The following is a 16,952-nucleotide window of genomic DNA, read 5'->3' as shown; positions in this document are numbered from 1 at the left end:
ACAGACATATCTGATGAGAGGTCAGACAGACATGTCATAACTGAAGAAGGGCAGCAGCCTTGTCATTAGGAGCTGGAAAAACAACCTTCATGACTGACTGATCTGACTCTGTGAAGTTGGTCAACATGCACTTGTTGTGCTGGCAGGCTACTGCAAACGGCTGAAAGCAAGGGGAAATTACAGATGTAGTTATCTTTATCAAGCACATACAGTTCTTGTGTAAGGTTAAATGATGATGACGTCCTCTTGGCTAAAATATTTCGGAGATAAACTACTCTCTCATTTTTATGCGCAGGCACGGACAACTCAGGAAAATATCGTCAACAGGAGAAACAAAACTGACATTCTGCAGTGGGAATTTAAAAAGTAAATGGGCAGGTTGAAGTTATATATAGGGGAAATTAATGAAGTGCGGTGGCAGCAAGAAGAAAGCTTCTGAAACTTTGTCTCGAAACCTGGAAAAAAGCTAAAGAGATTCTGGTCGCATGTAAAAGTACGGTAGCGGCAAGACACAATCGATGCCTTCTCTGGGCGATAGCAATGGAAATACTATCGACGATAGTGCTGCTAAAGCAAAGTTAGTAAACGCAGCCTTCCGAAATTCTTTCATCAATATAGAGGAAGTAAATATTCCAGAATTCTAATCAAGAACAGCTACCAACATGAATAACTTACAAGCAAATATCCTCGGAGTACTGAAGTAACTTAAATCACTTAAGAAAAGATAGTCTTCCAATCAAGACTGTATACCAATTAGGTTCCTTTCAGAGTATGTTGAAGCAATAGTTCCGTCTTTAACGATCATATACAACCGCTCGCTCGACTATAGATCCGTAACCAATGACTGCAAAGCTGCACAGGTCACACCAATATTCAAGAAAGGCAATACGAGTAACCCGCTAAATTACAGGCCCATATTATTAACGGCGACATGCAGTAGGATTTTGGAATATACACTCCTGGAAATGGAAAAAAGAACACATTGACACCGGTGTGTCAGACCCACCATACTTGCTCCGGACACTGCGAGAGGGCTGTACAAGCAATGATCACACGCGCGGCACAGCGGACACACCAGGAACCGCAGTGTTGGCCGTCGAATGGCGCTAGCTGCGCAGCATTTGTGCGCCGCCGCCGTCAGTGTCAGCCAGTTTGCCGTGGCATACGGAGCTCCATTGCAGTCTTTAACACTGGTAGCATTCCGCGACAGCTTGGACGTGAACCGTATGTGCAGTTGACGGACTTTGAGCGAGGGCGTATAGTGGGCATGCGGGAGGCCGGGTGGACGTGCAGCCGAATTGCTCAACACGTGGGGCGTGAGGTCTCCACAGTACATCGATGTTGCCGCCAGTGGTCGGCGGAAGGTGCACGTGCCCGTCGACCTGGGACCGGACCGCAGCGACGCACGGATGCACGCCAAGACCGTAGGATCCTACGCAGTGCCGTAGGGGACCGCACCGCCACTTCCCAGCAAATTAGGGACACTGTTGCTCCTGGGGTATCGGCGAGGACCATTCGCAACCGTCTCCATGAAGCTGGGCTACGGTCCCGCACACCGTTAGGCCGTCTTCCGCTCACGCCCCAACATCTTGCAACCCGCCTCCAGTGGTGTCGCGACAGGCGTGAATGGAGGGACGAATGGAGATGTGTCGTCTTCAGCGATGAGAGTCGCTTCTGCCTTGGTGCCAATGATGGTCGTATGCGTGTTTGGCGCCGTGCAGGTGAGCGCCACAATCTGGACTGCATACGACCGACGCACACAGGGCCAACACCCGGCATCATGGTGTGGGGAGCGATCTCCTACACTGGCCGTACACCTCTGGTGATCGTCGAGGGGACACTGGATAATGCACGGTACATCCAAACCGTCATCGAACCCATCGTTCTACCATTCCTAGACCGGCAAGGGAACTTGCTGTTCCAACAGGACAATGCACGTCCGCATGTATCCCGTGCCACCCAACGTGCTCTAGAAGGTGTAAGTCAACTACCCTGGCCAGCAAGATCTCCGGATCTGTCCCCCATTGAGCATGTTTGGGACTGGATGAAGCGTCGTCTCACGCGGTCTGCACGTCCAGCATGAACGTTGGTCCAACTGAGGCGCCAGGTGGAAATGGCATGACAAGCCGTTGCACAGGACTACATCCAGCATCTCTACGATCGTCTCCATGGAAGAATTACAGCCTGCATTGCTGCGAAAGGTGGATATACACTGTACTAGTGCCGACATTGTGCATGCTCTGTTGCCTGTGTCTATGTGCCTGTGGTTCTGTCAGTGTGATCATGTGATGTATCTGACCCCAGGAATGTGTCAATAAAGTTTCCCCTTTCTGGGTCAATGAATTCACGGTGTTCTTATTTCAATTTCCAGGAGTGTATATTGTCTTCGGACGCTATGAATTTCCTCGAAGAAAACGTTCTATTGACACACAGTCAACACGGATTCCATCGACAAAGGATTTAAAATTGGTTCCGTATTTCTAAATTTCCAGAAGGCTTTTGACACCTTACCTCACAAGTGGATTGTAATCAAATTGCGTGCTTACTGAATATCCTCTCAGTTACGCGACTGTATTCGTGATTTCCTGTCAGAGAGGTCACAGTTGGTAGTAACTGAGAAAGTCATCACTTAGAAAATATTGTGGGGACGGAGAACCAAAGGCTGCAAGTTATTGGCTGAACACTTAGCAGATGCAACAGATCTACTAAAGAGACTGCCTGCACGATGTGGGATCCGTACCATATAGGATTAGCGCAGTACACCGAGAAAGTTCAAAGAAGGGCGGCGCGTTTTGTATTATTGAGAAATATGATGCAGCATTTCTCGTTGCCACGGGATCTTCTCACAAAATTTCAGTCAGCAACTTTCTCCACCGAATGCAAAAATGTTTTGACGACGTCGACCTAAATACGGAGAAACAACCAGCATAACAAAATAAGGGTAATCAGAGCTCACACGGAAACATAGAGGTGTTAGTTTTTTCCGCGCGCTGTTCGAGAGTGAAATAACAGAGAATGATTGTGAAGGTGGTTCGATGAACACTCTTCCTGTCACTCAAATGCGAGGGTGCAGAGTAGCCGTGTAGAGGAAGGTATAAACGTAGATGTCTGGTCAAGTGAGTACAGGGTTATAAATACAAAATCAAATAATCGTAATGCAGGATTAGGGCGAAATAATAAAAAAAGGACGCCGCCTGGTAAAATTTTACACAGAGCATCATTTAGCCATTGTTAACATTTGATTTAAGAATCATGACGATGGCTGTGTACGCCAAAAGGCTTGGGGACCCTGGAAGATTTCAGACTGCTTTAATCATGTAAAGCAGAGATTTTGAAACCATACCTTAAACTGTAAGAAGTTTCCACGGGCAGATGTGGACTACGACGATAATTTATTGGTTAGGAACTGTAAGTTAAATCTGAAGAAACTACAAAAAGGTAGGAAATTAAGGAGACAGGACATGGGTAAGTTGAAAGAACCGGAGATTACTCAGAGTTTCAGAGGAAGCATTAGTCAACATTTGATTGAAACAGGCTAAGAAATACAGTGGAAGACAAATTGGTAGTTTTAAGAGATGAGATAGTGAAGGCAGCGAAGAATAAAATTAGCAAAACAAAGCCTAGCTGAAATCCTTGCATAACACAGGATATATCGAATTTAAATGACTAAAGGAGAAAATATGAAAATGCAGCAAATAAAGCAGGCCAAAGGGAATACAGACATCTATAAAATGAAATTGACAGAAAATGCAAAATGCCTACGCAGGAATGGGTAGAAGACAAATGCAACGCTGTGGAAGCATGCTTATCTACGGGAAAGATAGGTACCGCCTACAGCAAGATTAAAGAGACTCTTTAAGAGAAAAGAGCCGCAATTTGTATGGATATTAAGAAATCAGATGGAAGCCAGTAATAAGCAAAGATGGGGAAACTAGAAGATGGAAGGGATATATCAGATGTAGATGTATGAAAGCGGAATTTCCATATACTTGGTACTAGCCGTCAGTTGTAGGGCCACGTCTGCAGCGCCATCTGCCTCCTGTAACAGAGGAAGAGATTAGTGTTTAACGTCCCGTCGACAACGAGGTCATTAGAGATGGAGTACAAGCTCGGATTAGGGAAGGATAGGGAAGAAAATCGGCCATGCTCTGTCGCAGGAACCATCCCAGCATTTGCCTTAAGCGATTTAGGGAAATCACGGGAAACCTAAATCAGGGTGGCCAGACACGTGTTTGAACCGGCATCCTCCTGTAAAGGCTGTTGACGAATGTCAACACACAGTAAACCAAGCTCCATACATCGGTATCTGTTTCAAACCTGTTAACATGTCGAGTTTTGTGCCCTCGAACTACGATTTGCGGGCAGCATTGGTTTTCTGTTATCATTAAGAAAACTGCTGCAGGATAGCATCGAGCCGGCCGCGGTGGTCTCGCGGTTCTAGGCGCGCAGTCCGGAACCGCGCGACTGCTGCGGTCGCAGGTTCGAATCCTGCCTCGGGCATGGATGTGTGTCATGTCCTTAGGTTAGTTAGGTTTAAGTAGTTCTAAGTTCTAGGGACTGATGTTGAGTCCCATAGTGCTCAGAGCCATTTGAACCAGTTTTGATAGCATCGAATGCTGGTCGGAGCTTTCGGCGAACATGCTCTTGGGAAAACACAGTGTTTCGAGTGGCTCAAAAACTTCGAAAGAGTTGACTTTGACGTGAGAAACGACGAGTACGGGAAATCATCGAAAAAGGTCGAAGGCAACGAATTGCAGGCCTTATTGGTTGAAGATGATACTCAAGCTCAACAGAAACTAGCGGAACTATTGAATGTGTCGCAAAAAGCCGTTTCTCTTCGGTTGAAAGCTATGCGAAAGGCGCAGAAAGTGGGAAAATGGGTTCCGCATGAACTGAATGAAAGATAGCAAGCAAATCAAAAGACCACTTGTGAAACGCTGCTCACCAGATACAAAAGAAAGTGTTTCTCCATCGAATAGTGAATGTGTGAATCCAGGCAAACTATCGCATCCACTGCAAGACCAAATCGCCTTGTGTCGTGGGATCAGAAGGGTGTCATCTATTATAAGCTGCTAAAACCTGGTGAAACAGTTAACACTGATCGCTACTAAACAGAAAATGATCGATTTAAATCGAGCATCAAGTGAAAAACGACCGGAATATGGAAAAAGGCAACACAACGTCACATTACTCCATGATAACATCCCATCACACACAGCAAAACGGGTCAGGGAAACGATTGAGGCGTTCGGTTGGGAAATACTAGGGCATGCGGCTTACTCTCAAGACTTGGCTCCGTCCAGTTATCATCTGTTTGCATCACTGGGACACGCTTCAATTCGTATGAAAATGTACGAAAATGGCTCCCTGACTGGTTCGCTTCAACAGAAGAATTGCTTTTTTGGTATGGTTTTCATAGCCTGCCGGAAGTGTGGGAGAAATGTGTATATAGCAATGGAGATTATTTTAAATAAAATATTGTTTCTCAGTTTTAAAATACAGACGTGTAATTTTTGCAAAGAAATTCCGGTTTCATACTTCTACACCTGCTATAGAAGGGTTCTGAAAAGGAAATGAACTTGATGACAATATTGTGGAAAGAGAAGAGGAACTAGTTGAATATGAGTGCGAGATTTGATACTACAAGAAGCATTTTACAGAGCACTGAAAGATGTAAGTCAAAACAGTTGAGCAGATGACATTTCCTCAAAACTAATTATATACTTTGGAGAGCCAGCCGTGATCAAACTATTACAACTGGTGTACAAGTTGTATGAGACAGGCAGTATATCCTCAGACTTCGGGAAGAATTTACTTATTCAAAGAGAGCAGGTGCTGAGAGATATGAATATTATCGGTCTGTCCGTTTATGGTTGCCAATTGCTGAGAGAATTATTTGCAGATGAATGGAAAAACTGGTAGAAGCTGATATCGGTGAAGATTAGTTTGGCTCCCATAGAAATGTAGGAAACACGCGTGACAATACTCACTCTACGACTTACAGTGTTGGGCAAAAATATGGAAACACCGCGAGAAATGAATGCTTGAACATAAACGTAGATGCTGACCAAGTCTACAGGTCGCTCTGTTGTGTAGGGTGTTTATGAACGCATATCGTAGTTTTAACGCTTTATAATATTTATTATATTATAGTTGAAAATGGTATGTCAAATGAAAGAGCAACGCAAACATTTTTACCAAGAACCTTATAAATGTTCAAAGTGAGCACCATTTGTCGCACGGTACACATCAGGTCTATAGCTGAGTTCTTCCCAAACGTTGATAATAGTGTCTTCAGTGATTGCAGCAACAGCTGCTTCAATCCGGCTTCTTAATTCAGGGATGTCTGTTGGTGGCGCAGGGACGTACACACGATCCTTGATGAAGCTCCTAAGGAAAAAATCGCGTGGCGTTTGGTCGGGTGTATGTGGAGGCCATGCAAAGCAAGCCCTGTCATTGGGCCCCTTGCGGCCTATCCAGCGCTCGGCTATAGACTTGATGTGTGCCCTGTGACAAATGGTGCTCACATTGAACATTTATAAGGTTCTTGGTAAAACTGTTTGAGTTGCTCTTTCATTTGACATATCATTTATAACAGTAAGTTTAATGTAATAAATATTATAAAGCGTTAAAACCCCGAGATTCATTTATAAACGCCCTGTATTTGTCCAAGAACGGCACCTGTGGAATGTCATGGATACGTTGCAAGTGTCAGTCGTGGCCAAAAGGGTGCTTTATGTCGGAGCTAAGAGAATTCGAAAGTGGGTAAATTGTTGATGCTTGTATGGTGGGTGCTTCCGTAAGTGTTTGTTGTGTCAAGAGGCAGCGTGTCGAAGATTTGTGCTGCATACAATAAAATCGTCAGCTGAGTTACAACACCGACGAAAGTGTGTTCTGAGTGACAGTGGCAAACGGTCATTGAGAAATAAGAGGGCGAAGCTGCAGAAGTCACTGCAGAACTGAATGTCACACTTGCGAACCCTGTCAGCATCAGAACAACACCAAGGGAGCTCCATAAGCACTGAATTGCAGGGCGAGCTGGACATCCAAATGCACTCATCAATGATGCAAATGCTCGTAGCAGTAAAACGGGGTGCCGAAAACATAAAATCTGGACTGTGGAGCAACGGAAGAATGTCATTTGGTCGGGTGAATTTTGTTTCACTTTGGTACCAGCTTTTAGTTGAGTTTAAGTCTGGCGAGCGCCGTCCCAAGCCTATGAAGCAGACTACTTGCTGCCAAGAGTGAAACATGGCGAGGGTTCTGTGACGATTTGGACAGCCACATTGAGGTATTCCCAGGACCCAATAGTTACTCTGAAAGGTCCAATTAATGCCAAGGATTATCTGACCATTTTGGTCATCAAGTCCATCCCAAAGTAAAATATTTGTTCCCCACTGGAGAAGCTGTGTTACGAAATGACAGGGCCACTGGTCATACAGCTCGCTTCGTACAGTTCAGGGAGACGATATGGAAACTTTGAGGTTTGCCGATGGTACTGTTATTCTGTAAGAGACAGAAAATATCTTGGAAAAGCAGCTGAACGGAATGGGTAGTGTCTTGAAAAGAAAATGTAAAATCAACATCAAAGATGGACGTCAACAGAAATAAAACAAGGATGATGGAATATAGTCGAGTCCAGTCAGGTAATTCTGATGAAATCGTATTAGGAAACGAGACATTGAAGACAGAAGGTAAGTTTTGATATATGAACAGCAAAATAAGGTGGTGGCCGAAGCAGACAGAATGTAAAGTATAGAGTTGCTACAGAAAGGAAAAGCATTTCTGAACACGAGGAATTTGTTAACAGAGAATATAAATTTAAGTGTAAGGAAATCTTTCTAAAGGTATTTGTCTGGAAGTGAAAAGTGGAGAATAAACATTTCGGACAAGAAGAGAATACACTGCTGAAATGTGGTGCTATAGAAGAACGCTAAGGGTTAGATGGGTAGATCGCGTAACTACTGAGGAATTGCTGAATTGAATAGGGGAGAAAAGAAATTTATGGCACAATTTTACTAAGAGAAGGGACAGGTGGATAGGACACATTCTGAAGCATCAAAGAAATGTCAATTTGTTACTGGAGGGAAATGTGGAGGATAAAAATAGTAGAGGGAGGCAAAGGTATGAATACAGTAAGAAGGTTCAAATAGATGTATGTTGCAGTAGTTATTCGGAGACGAGGCTTGCATAAAATAAATTAGCATCAAACCGTTTTTCGGACTGAAGACCACAGCAACGACAATAAGCCGTCGTACGCTGAACACTCGCAAGAATAATGAAATGATGTTGATGATGTTAGATTTAAGGACACTCATCAGTATGGTCATCAGCGGTCTTATAGGATGTAAACTAAGACATCTCACTGTTTGTGTAATGTCTTTTCTCACAAGTGAAATTACTGCGATGATTACTCAAGATCACACATATTTACCAACTTTGAGGATATAGATATGAGTCAATTTTGCATATTTTCATTTAGTGTCGTCTTATGGAATAAAATGCTGGGCTAATTTCTCGCTTAAGCAGAAAAGTATTCATTGTACGAAAGAAAGTAATTAGAACTGCTTTGAGTTCACAGATGTACATTTTGGTAGGCATCTCTTTAGCAGCTGGGAATATTAATCACAGCCTCACAATACATTTATTCACTTTGAAATTTGTCATCAACTCGTTTGCGTTTGAGAGCAACAGAGATATTCACAAGTATAACATCTGCATTATTCTTTAATGAATCCACGGCACAAAAAGGGGTAAAATGTGCGGCTATAGAACTCTTTCATTATCTACTCATGGAATAAAATGTCTGACAGATAGCAGAAGTGTTTTCGGATGCAGATTAAAGATGTTTCTCCTTTTAAAACTCGTCGTATATAATAGAAGAATTCTTGAATAGAAAGAATTAGTCATTTTAGAAAAAAAAGCCACTGTAATATTTTTTTCTGTATTTATTCTGGTGATATGTTCCACATCCTGAGTATGATCTGTGAAACAAGTAACTATCTAACAGTAGCAGATTTCTTCAGACAGTCTAGCTATATTGATACAAATATGTGGTTCATATGTGTTAAAATCCTTTAATCGTTTGGAAAAACATCCTAATGAAAAACTGCCCGTTGTACAGATGCCTGACTTCTTAAACAAAAAACATTGGCCAAGCCATCCACACAGAACTCATTGCTTTTTCTATTTTTAGTACTTTAGGTAGGACACCTGACACTCCACAAAATTATAGAGTGCGTATTACCAGTTTCCATTGTCAAGCTAGGGTGCTTTCCACCTAAGGTGGTCATGTCAGCATACGAAACACATGTCGTTCGTTAAAATATGTTTATCGGAAGTGGTATGCCACTTCATATTTAGAAAATTATGTTAATAGACGCTGTCCTATCCTTAACCCGATGAACATAACTTGCTTCCATCCGTATGGCTGGCTTGGACCCGCCAAGCTTGGGTTATCGATTTTATTGACCGCAGTTTGTTGTTTACCATTTCCAAGCACTCGTTTTTCTGTCCGAAAATGAGATGATAGCGTATTGAGGGATCGAACACTTAGTCGTAACGGTTCAATTACATACTTTCGTGGCTTCTTTGTCAGTTGCATCATTTCCTCATCTCTCAACATGTCCCCGGTTTTGGATTGTTGTATGCATTTTGGACAGTCTGAATCATTTTTCCACTGGATAAAGTGTACTGATTGCAAGATATTGAGAGGACACAGGGCAGTTAGATGACAAACTTTCTGCTGTGATGGCGCCTCACCTGCGCTAGTGCCCCCAGGAAGCCTTGTATCGCGGAATCAAAATTTTTTATTTGTTGCGGGACGCAAACTCTGAAGATTCTATCAAGGAAGAAGGCTGAACAACCGAGTCTGTTCTACTGGTTAGATTCATCCGCATATACAATGATGAAATACCGATACGGTCTTAAAGCTGAAGAAAATAAACTTTAAAAAAAGTAGTCTGGTGTACATTTCTTGCACTCTGCCAAGCTTAAAAGCACTTTGTTGTCTCTGGAGGTGTCAAGATGGCAGTTAGTTTCCACCCCTTCTCGTTGTCCTAAATCACAGTGAATATACGAAGAACTATGCCAGAAAAGGCGTGGTTGTACTTCAGTCAGTTACACTGACCTTACGCAGAGAAATGATCTGTTAAGGGCTCCTATTCTCTCCTTACAGTACCATTTTGTCAGTTTTCTACTGAACATGGAGGTACACTGGTTTCCTGTCATTCTTCAACTGCACTATTACCATAATCCATTTTTAATTATCTTCAGTTTCAGCAATGGAAGCAAGAAATTTAGTTTTAACATTACTTCCTCTGATTTCTGTTGGTGGGACAGTTGTAGAGTACTATTTGTCTGAAATACATGTAAACTGACCCTCGCATAATTAGTGATGTAACGGAAAGAAACGTGTCCTGTCGATCGATACGTCGTATATGACACAGGAGTATACCTGATATGGATGATAACATTTTTGAAAACTTGCTGTAAGGAGACATTACGTTGCCATCTACATCATTTCAGAGACAAAGCAATCGGCAGCATGTTAATTCCAGGTTTTGTTTTCTGTAATATTTACGGCATATATTACTGGTGCTCATTATACATCTCAAGAAAAATTGTCAGCTACATTAAGCACGATCCCTATTAACTGGTCATTTTTGGCCAAATTATTCTTGCACGTAACTAGAAATTTTCTCTTCACTGCTTGTCCTACAACATTTTGAAGCGGGTCGGCAGTAAAATGTCTGTATGCCTTCTTATGCTTCCTAGTTTTTAAAGAACAGCATGAGTGAGAGATGATGATTATCCATTTTGTTTCATTTCATATGTCCTACCCAAGACGATCATACAACTACAGTATCTTCTTTCTCTTGTAGACCAGTTTATTGTATTTTCGAGAAACACTGCTATTAAATATAGATGTTACTTCTAAAACCACGCAACAAATACTAAATTTCTAGGAATGAATACTGATTCGCAATAAAGTGCGAACATAATATCAGCAGCATTTACTACACAGTTAAAGAGTCCTGTCATCAGCGGGTAACATTGTTGGACCTGTTGGTATGGTTGTAAAGTAATCGCATGGAAACCGAAAGGCCGCGAAACCCGATTCAGTCTGCCTTTAACCTAGCCGTCACGTCCTAACGATTGCCAAGAACGATACGTGTTTCCGTTTCGACGTTCAACTTTTCCCCGGTACGATCAAAAACTACTCCTTCCGAACAGGCCTCGGAAGGCCCAATGGTACCGACCGACGGCAGCGTCGTCCTCAGCGACAGGCCTCACTTGATGCGCATATAGAGCCGCATGTGGCCAGCACACTCCTCTCACGGCCGTTGTCAGTTTTCGGGATCGGAGCGGCTATTTCTCAGTCAAGTAGCTCCTCAATTCGTCTCACAAAGGCTAATGCACCCCACTTGCCAACAGCGCTAGGCAGACCCAGACGGCCACCCATCCAAATTATAACCAAGCACGACAGCATAACTTCGGTGTACTTGTGGGAACCAGTGTCCCCACTGCCACAATATGATTGCTGGTGTATATTAAGGTCACGCATGTCGCCAAAGTAGCTTCCAATTGAAAAAATTGTACCAGGCCATTGGGCACACGAGACTGTTGACTGTTATAGTGTGTAACAACCTATGTTTTTTAATTAGATACTATTCATATCTATACTCAGTTATTAGCTAAAGAATTATTTTATGATGAACAAACGTACAAAACATTACCATAGTTTTAAAGTCACAGAGAAACAGAATTAAAAAAATAGTAATCGAACTCATTATATAAAAATCTGTTTAAAAAGTTAGGAATCTTAATCACACAATGTGAATAAATTCACCAGCAAGTTTTGCATACAAAAATTTAAGCAATTTACTTTTACCAAGAAGGAACAAATACAGATCACAAAACGGCATTTTCTATCAAGGACTAATATATACAACACTTTTCGCAAGGAAAATAAAGAGATTACTAAACAAACTTACATAAAAAGGCAATCAAAAAGTACGTTTTGTTTGCTTTTTCAACCTTAAACAGTAATAATAAAAAAACCTCTGTCATTTCAGATTACTCGTTCGCACTGTAATTATATTTTTTTACAAAAAAAAACCTAACTCTCAAAGCTCTGTAATATATAATACTAACACTTTATCGTCTTTCCGAGCTTACATCTCAGCCATTGTGTTGGGACAGTGACTCAGTTTTTCAAGCAAGCTAATGAGAAGCTGCGATACACAAAACAGAAATCAAACATTGTCGCAATGATTCTGCTGTCAACTGGCAATATGCACAGTGTTAAATTATGAAATCGTGTCTATATGGTGCACACGGTCATTGACAGTGAGAAACGAATGAACAGTGTAGCACTAGGTGTCTCATTACCAAAATATTTTTTTTCCAAAACAATACTGCACACTAGGGATAAACGAATGAAGTAGCGGTGTTTTAAACAGACTGGCTTTGTATTTGGAAGGATGGAGGTTCCAGTCTTCATCCGACCATTCTGACTTAGATCTTCTGTGGTTTCCCTAAACTACTTCAGGCAAATCACGAGATGGTTCCTTCTACATGGTCAGCGTTGCTCACTACCTGTTCCAACCTCGTCAAACGAACTAGAAGTGTGAATACGTGATTGCCTGTAGGAATGAATTACGTTGTCTTTTTGTTCTTTGATTATAATATGACATGTTTGCACAAGTGACCGAAAGCTGAACAAAGCTACTACTACTACTACCACTATTATTACCACCAACACATCCCTGTACTGCATAAAAAGCTAGAATAAACTAGTGAGTTAAAAACCTCAAACCGTCTCGTGATTACTTAGCACAGTTACTTACTTTCATAACCGGACGCTCTAATTTACAGCTGTTGCATAGTAATCTGGTCGTGATCTTCTTCGTTCTTTGACCTTTAAGGTCTGTTTCAAGGGTGGGGAACATCACTACGCTGATATTTTTCCCAGTGCTCCCATGTTTTACGTAAAAATGACTATTTTTTATGTTCTACGAACACAACGATACAAGAGGTGTAATGTCATGCAACCTATGGTTACTAGAATATACTCGCTACTTACTGCCTGGTGGTTTCGAGGGAAAAACAGAGTGAATCGATAATTTTTAGGCACATAGACTCTGCAGAACATAGCCCGTACCGAACTGTTCCAATGGACAAGCTCAGCAACTTGCCGTACTTCAATCTGACATCATAGTTACATCTGGCGTCTCTTTGAATTGTTGTTCTCACTAATTCGTATTATACGTTCCATTTCTTTCGGGACTTGTTTATGGTTAGCTAATGCTTGTTAGGTGAAACATGAGATATATCAGCGACAACGAAGCCTGCTTTAGCTGCAGAATAAGCACTAAAAATTAGTTCGTTGAAATTACCAATTATACATGACAGAATTCCGCAAATACAATCAAACAACACTTTTTGATATTAGGCTGTCTGCTGAGCGAGCATTACAACGCAGAACTCTTGTGATCATCTTTTAGCTTGTTCCAATGCGCGCTCAGCCACTTATGGTAGCTGTTATGAGACGGATTCGAGCAATCGTGAAATAAATTTTTATGACATCGATTAAAGACATAATTTCCATCTCATTATCATAATGAGAATTATTGTAAAAGAATCAGCAGATGTAGTAATTCAAAAACTTCTACTGTTTTTCTCAACCGAAAATCATACCTATATCTGTGAGAGGCGGTTATCTATAATATTTTCTCGAATATAAATAAAGAAGATGAAGAAATCTTGATTGGATCAATATATCTACAAGTTTCATCTTTCGAAAATCACCCTTTCCGTTGAGAGAGTATTATAATGCAGAACTCTTGCGGTCATCTTTAGGAACGTTCACAAACGGAACTTGTACATCAGATACGCATAGCCTACGCTAATCAAAATAATTATTCGACAAACGATTAGAAAATTTGAAAAGTATATTTCATCTCCGTAGATATTTGCTTAAAGTGCCATGGTTAAATTAGACGTACAGTAGAACTAAATATTTTTGTCACTGATGTTTTACTAATTATGGTAGCTATTATCACAAGAAATCGATCAATCGTAAAATAACTAATCATAACAGCGATTAAAGAAATAATTTCTTAATACACTCTATCCTATTATCCTTACGAGGAATAATAGGAAAGAATCAGCAGATGTAGGAGTTCAAAAACTTCTGTTTCTTTTTTTTTTTTTTTTTTCAACCGAAAATCTGTACCGTATATCTGTGGGAGAGGACTATCTAGAGCATTTGTTCAAAAATTAATAAAGAAAATGGAGAAATCTTGATTCGATCACTGTACCTAGAAGTAAAACTACTTTAGAAAGCATATAGCAGGTCTGTTACATTAAAATTCCACGGAAGGCCGTAAAATGCCAGTACTGATCTACTGCAATGAATAAACGTGGTTTCCTCTTCCGTCTTGTGTTTTTTCCCCTCTTTCTTTCCAATTCATTCGCGAGAGATACGAACAGGAAAGATGGATTGCGTGAGACTGTAGTAATTAGGTTATAAATATATATATGCGACAAAATAACACAACGGGGGATCAAAGAAGTTAATGTTTTTTTCTTGTCTCTGCTTATGAGTATTCATTTTAATAGGAGCAGATAAAATTATTCTTTACCTGGGTGCGGTTTTCTCCTGCGTCGACATATGGGTACGCCGTGTACACACTTCTGGGTCGAACTGGCCTGCCAATGTCTGTTTGATCTTTCGTAATACTTTTCAGTAAATCTATGCTAGACGATCCCGGCATGCCGAAAGTATGTGGAACGTCTGTTGTTACTCAGATTACACTGAATAAACTTTCAATGAGCATCTAATAACAGATGAAGCATGCGACGCGCTGTAGTTTAGTATCCAAAGATGATACTCCGCCTTACCTTGACATGTATTGTTGTCTAGAGAGTATTCTTTGATCGGAGTATGATACGTGAAGACACAGTGACCTTTAAGGTCTGTTTTAAGGGTGGGGAACATCACTACGCTGATATTTTTCCCAGTGCTCCCTTGTTTTACGTAAAAATGACTATTTTTTATGTTCTACGAACACACCGATACAAGAGGTGTAATGTCATGCAACCTATGGTTACTAGAATGTACTCGCTACTTACTGCCTGGTGGTTTCGAGGGATTTTGCGTCTGAAGCTGTTTGAAGAGAGGATGATACAGAGACCTTTAAGGTCTTTCTCAAGGATAGGGAACATCACTACCAATGCCCATCTTTTCCACAGTGCTTCCTAGTTTTTCGTAAAAAGGACTATTTTTTAATGTTCTACACACACACCCACACGAAAGGTGCAACGTCATGCAACCTACTGTTACTAGAATGCAATAAGTTTTATGACCTCCCTATTTTCTGCCTGGAAGTTTCGAGGAATTTTGCTTCTGCAGCATTTAAAACCCATGTCCCGTGAAAACAAGTACAGTCAAAAATACGCGGTATACATCATATACATACCGGCGAGCTTGGCGGAATGACTCTTGCGTAAAATGAATACAGATTTTTATTCTGTTAGCTGGCATTGTGTTACACCGGAAGAAAATTCTTAAATTGTGATGATCTCAAAGTATACGGTGTATTAAAAAGGACTTGACTACTTTGAAAATTCGTACTAATTTATTTATACGGCTTACATATGTAGCCTTGGTATCATATTGAAGGAAAATAGATCAAGTTTTGACTGTTTGGTCAAAGGCCTGGTATTTTCTAAATGTCCGCTTTCCACGTCAGTGAATGGACCGACATGCGCCAGTTGCATCATCCTCACGTTCAATGGAACTGACACTGCTTGGCTTTTTCTTTTGCAGAATCATCAAGTGTACCTTGTTTGTTCCGCCCTTACCAGCTTCTCTATCAAAGCTCAGAGCCGGACCCACTCTATTTCATTTCTACACTGGCTTTGCTCAGTTTTCAAACTCCACCCCTGTAGTATTCAAAATGAAACTCTCACCAGCGGGACTAAATCTGGAAATTTTTCTCGGTTGTTGGCGACACAAACGACACAGACAAAATAGGTTTACATCTACGATTTAAAGCAAATACACCACATTCAGTACGTATATTTAACCTCACCACATCTACAGCAAGCTTCATATATACGAATATAAACAGTAGGCATACATAATATTTGGACTCTTTTCTTCTGAGAATAAGCGTAAAGTGGATCCAAATACTGAAGAATATAAATAAATCACGTATACAGCTGTGTGCTAGCCTCCGGTAGACTTCAACCAAACTAATTCACAAATTATGGTGAGGCGCAAAGCATGTGCTTCTTTACCTAACATTTCTGTACACAAAAATCGTTTGTATAGTGTCTACCAACCTTGTAATTTTGTGTAAAGTTACAGATGTAGCGAATAAGGGTATGTGGTAACAATACTAGAGAAAAATAAATATCTCGTTCATTTTCAACGTTTTTAGTTGTTTGATGTAGTCTAGAGGTAGAATTCATTTGTTCGGCGACTACACTACCGATCAACTGTAGAAGAAAGTGCCGTGAAAGTAGACGTTAACTCCTCTTACGAAAATATGTTCACTAGAAATGAATGTACACTGCTGGCCATTAAAACTGCAACATCAGGAAGAACAGTAAACAACAAAATTTCACCAGACGAAAGAGAATTTCCAACATCATCTGCAATCGCGAATTAAAAAAAATCCAGTGAAAATTTACGCTACACCGAGTCTCGAAACCGGATTTCCCGCTTATCGGGAGCGGTCGCCTGAACCACTGTGGCTATCCGAGCACGCTTCCCGTCCAACCCAATTGGCAAATGTCGTACTCTACATACGTAGCGCCCCCTGTCCATAATACTCGTTGTTCGCAACCACACCTGATGCCCGCAAGAGGTCGAACGAAGAGTGCATCCACGCTGAAAATATCATTAGTTGTCGTCAATCTGTAACACAAGGACACAGTGC

The 16,952-nt window shown here is 41.2% G+C and overlaps 1 protein-coding gene across 2 annotated transcripts in view; it reads right to left on the bottom strand.

The window, feature by feature from the left end:
• Nucleotides 1-14,905, bottom strand: part of LOC126334677 (uncharacterized) — a 108,081-nt gene extending 93,176 nt beyond the window's left edge. Inside the window, exon 1 of one of the 2 annotated variants that reach the window (XM_049997150.1) lies at nt 14,649-14,905. In XM_049997150.1, coding sequence (XP_049853107.1) covers nt 14,649-14,780 — 132 coding nt within the window. In that variant the 5' untranslated portion in view covers nt 14,781-14,905. The remainder of the gene's footprint in view (nt 1-14,648) is intronic. The other variant, XM_049997149.1, reaches the window with a different exon arrangement.
• Nucleotides 14,906-16,952: the final 2,047 nt, after the last annotated feature.

Source organism: Schistocerca gregaria, chromosome 2 (assembly GCF_023897955.1).
Source record: "Schistocerca gregaria isolate iqSchGreg1 chromosome 2, iqSchGreg1.2, whole genome shotgun sequence".
Taxonomy (NCBI): Eukaryota; Metazoa; Arthropoda; class Insecta; order Orthoptera; family Acrididae; genus Schistocerca; species Schistocerca gregaria.
Note: the sequence above shows the minus strand (reverse complement) of the source record. Positions and strands in the feature narration are given on the sequence as shown.